At 48.2% G+C, this 4,277-nt stretch overlaps 1 protein-coding gene across 1 annotated transcript; it reads left to right on the forward strand.

The window, feature by feature from the left end:
* The first annotated feature begins 460 nt into the window (after positions 1 to 460).
* On the forward strand, positions 461 to 1,555 carry LOC121981654 (protein PHOSPHATE-INDUCED 1 homolog). The gene has a single exon (XM_042534272.1). The coding sequence runs from the start codon at positions 494 to 496 to the stop codon at positions 1,427 to 1,429; it is 936 nt and encodes a 311-aa protein (XP_042390206.1). The 5' UTR covers positions 461 to 493; the 3' UTR covers positions 1,430 to 1,555.
* Positions 1,556 to 4,277: the final 2,722 nt, after the last annotated feature.

The raw sequence follows: 4,277 nt of genomic DNA on the forward strand, positions 1-4,277 counted from the left end.
TTGCAGGTCCAGTGCATTGTATCTGGCGAGCTTCACTAATTACCATGCCACTTAACCATTAATCAACACTCTAACCCATTGTCAAAGAAAACAATTAACGCTTATGCTGATGCTAGTTTGTCACCAATACTGGATCCAGATGTCACGTGTGTCACAAGGCATGCCCTGCATGCAGCTGTAGCTAGATTCTGCTCACGAGCTCACCGTGACAGAGACCCGCCACCCAAAACCCTTCTCGCTTCTCTCTATTCCGTGCAACCTACTCTGCTCTCTGTCGACCTGCTCTGCTCTCTGCTGACAAAGAGATAAGGCTCTACTTTTACTTTTGCACTTTTACATTTCTTTCTTCCCTGTAATTTGTCGATATCAATATTCAATAGCTCTTATGGCGAGATTAGCCCCAACTGTGGTCTCTATTAATATTCTTTTGGCGCGTATAAAACCCCCCAAACGTTAACAGAGGTACTCACAGCTTCTTCCCTTCTTATCCTCCATGGCTTGTACGCTGCTTTTTCGTCTTTTCTTGGCTGCTTTGGTGGTCGAATGCTGCCTCGGCGGCAGATCCCTCGCGGCCTTGGTAGAGGAGCAACCGCTCAAGATGGCCTACCATAAGGGAGCTCTGCTCACCGGGAACGTCTCCGTCCACCTCATCTTCTACGGTGAGTTCACCGCCCCGCAGCGCAGTGTCATATCGGACTTCGTCCAGTCCCTTTCTGGCACAAAGGACTCGCTCGAGCCCTCAGTCGCTTCCTGGTGGGGGACGCTAGCCAAGTACTACGCCACGTCTAAGGCGCCGCTCCCGCGGCTGCTCCTCGGGAAGCAGCTCCTCGACGCTGAATACTCCCTCGGCCGCTTTCTCACCGACGCCGACCTCGCCGAGTTGGCGGCCCGCGCCTCTTCGCGGAGCAGGGGATCTTTGGGCGTCGTGCTCACGGCGTCCGACGTGGCCGTGGAGCGGTTCTGCATGAGTCGGTGCGGATCCCACGGGCGGACTTCCGCGCTCTCCCGCGGCCGCCGTGGTGGCCGGTCCGCCTACGTCTGGGTCGGCGACTCGGGGACTCAATGTCCCGGGCAGTGCGCGTGGCCGTTCCACCAGCCGATGTACGGCCCGCAGGTTCCGCCGCTGGTTCCACCGAACGGCGACGTTGGGGCGGACGGCGCGGTGATCAACCTAGCGAGCATGCTGGCCGGCGTTGCCACCAACCCGTTCGGCGACGGGTTCTTCCAGGGGTCGAGGGCGGCGCCGCTGGAGGCCGCGACGGCGTGTCCCGGAGTCTTCGGCAAGGGGGCGTACCCGGGTTACCCAGGGGAACTCCTACTGGACACCGTCACTGAGGCCAGCTACAACGCCCACGGGGCCCACGGGAGGAGGTTCCTTTTGCCTGCGCTGTTTGACCCACTGACTTCTGCGTGCTCCACGTTGGCCTAGTTGATTGGCTCACGAACAGACGTGTCCTCTGTGTGTACATGAATTACCACGACGGGGGTATGGTTTTTGTGATATAAAAGCCCCTTTTTGTAAATACTTAATAAATCAAACTTTGTTGATAGACTAGTTCCTCTTTGCTCTGATTTAAAACAACCAAAAGAGCCCACGTCATCCTGCTCCCTCCTGTATAGTTTCGGTATTCGGTTGGCTCTTAGGTATTCGATTGGCTCTTAGGGCGTGTTTGATTCAGGGTTATCGTTGATAATCTTAATTAATCTTAATTGGTTATCAACGATAATCTTGTTTGGTTTAAGCAATTGATGATTCCTAGTAATGCAACATTCCTGTCATATCAACAATTAGGGAATAGAACTAGGAATCACAAAACCTTGCAAATCTTAGGTTTTTTACGATTCCGAGATTATCAATAATTTTTTCTAAAATTACCCTTCGAATCACATGCGGCTTTCCTCAAGGTCGGCGCCCTTACCGTCTCCGCATTCAACCATCTCGTCCACGGGTACGCGCGGTGCGAGGGTCCAGATCTGGCATCGAGTGGCCGCGGCTATTTTTCCCCTGAACAGCCGCCGAAGGTCTAGATCTGGCATCAGAAGTGGCCAACGTTGCAGCTCGTGGACAACGTGGCAGAAGTGGCCGACGGCGCAGGGGATGACGATAGGCCCGTCTGTTCATACCCGTACTTGGCGGCAGCCTCATCAAGAAGCTTGGCGAAGAGCGGGTGGGAGAGGCATGCCACTGGCACCACGAACCGTCGATGTTCCTCCCCTTCGGGTCCCACCCTCAACGCGATCCACCCCTTTCTGGGCGGCTTCCCCTCCTCCACCTCCTTCTCGTGGTGGCCGCCATCGAGGTGCGGCATGTGAAGTCGGAATAATTTCCCGACGACCTTGATTCCTCCAGCCGCTGCCTCTTCTTCTTGATGATTCCAGATCCTTCGCTTGGATTAATCATATATTATCCTTCGCTTAAATTAATTATATGATCCTTCGCTTAAACTAATTATATGTTCCTTCGCTTAAATTAATTTAATTTAATCTTAGTCTTCTTCTTAAATTTAATTTAATTTATTCTACAAAATTAATCATATAATTAAATAAAGAGTAATATAGTAAATATCAAGTTAGATTATATCATTACCTAATTAAACCAAACAAGATTAATGTTATATTTTATTCCTCATAACCTTGGTTATGTGGTAATCACATAACCAATGTTATATATAATAACTTGAACCAAACGTGTGCTTAAGATTTATTTTGTTCAAATTATCCTGCATGAGAGTTAATTATCTGCATGATTTTAATTATGTGATTATCGAATAACCATATAATTAAAATTATAAAAAATAAAATATAATTTTGATATTATTTGATTCAACTTAAGTTATACATGTTTATTAATTTACCTTTTAAATGAAGTTCAATTTTTACCCTAGCTCGTCATGCCTTCTCCCTCCATTCAATCGTCTTCTTCCTCATCTCCTCCCCTTTCTCCCTTTCAGGTGCTTTCCAGACAATCTCCCTCACTTATCCCTCACTTAGTGTCTACTTATTTCCTCCCCAATCTCTATACTGAATCCTCAATGTTGGCAAGTATACCAGCTATTGGTGTCACGCCCCAGAGGAGTCCTTGTCCGAAGAAATTTCGGCAGCACCTCCCCTGTACGGGTGACAATCTGAAGCATTTCTACAGGCATAATATACATCAGCCACAGGCGGCTGGAATATACACACAACCACGCAGTTATATATATATCATCAGCCCACACGGCTGGAATAAAACCAACACAACGAAAATGACAGAAACCCAATACAAACCAAAGCACAAAAACTGCTAGCCGGTTAGGCTTACACAACCAACAACAAATACAGAATACCACATAACAACATCAACACTCCAAAAACAAAACCGGAGTACAGAGCTAAACAAACTGATACATAAACAAACAAAACATACGTGAAACCGATAAGTCTTCTGATGTGGCGTGGGGACCAGACGAGGATATTCAAGCGACACCAAACCAACGGTGCACGAAAAGAGAGTATCAGCGGGTGAGTTCAACAACTCAGTGAATACCAATGGACATGAGTAGTAAGATATATCTAATGACAAACATGGAATCGACTTCTAATCATATATAGGAATACATGGCGAAAGGTGGCGAGGAAGTACTCACGGGAACTCCTATCCGGACAAAGGGTCGTCGAAAGTGTCAATAATCACGTATGCGGTCAAAGTATGCATCCAACCAAAATACAACAATGCAGGAAACACAATCATAAGAATATAAATGCATCAATGCATATGATGCTAATGATGCGTCTGGTCACCCCCCAGTCAATCATCTCACACAAATGGTGAGGCCGAGTGGGTAGGGTTGTGACAACCATGCACTCTGTCGTCACTACTCCCGATGAGTGGCCGAGTGGACGGGATGTTTGTTGGAGTACTCCGGTCTGTGACCCCAAATCATAAATGGGAAGCTCAATGCTCTCATCTCCGTTACAACGATGGCGGGAGGTATCTCTGCCACCACCGAGTCACGACCAGCGGAGCCAAGAGTCCACCGTCTGCGGCTACTACTGCTACACTAAATGCCGGAGCCAAGCAGAGCGGAACTATCTGCGGCTACCACGCGAGTCCTCGGACCAGCCAATGAGAACCGCCACACACCGTCGATATACTACTAATCCATGAGTGGTGGTGTGTGCGATATACTGGCGATGTGCTCAACTATAATGGAGCCGACAATCGCAAGGCATGCAATCATGATGCATGACACTAAGCATAGTCATAAACTGATCAGCATAACCATATCCATATATGT

This window comes from Zingiber officinale, chromosome 5A (genome assembly GCF_018446385.1).
Source record: "Zingiber officinale cultivar Zhangliang chromosome 5A, Zo_v1.1, whole genome shotgun sequence".
NCBI lineage: Eukaryota > Viridiplantae > Streptophyta > Magnoliopsida > Zingiberales > Zingiberaceae > Zingiber > Zingiber officinale.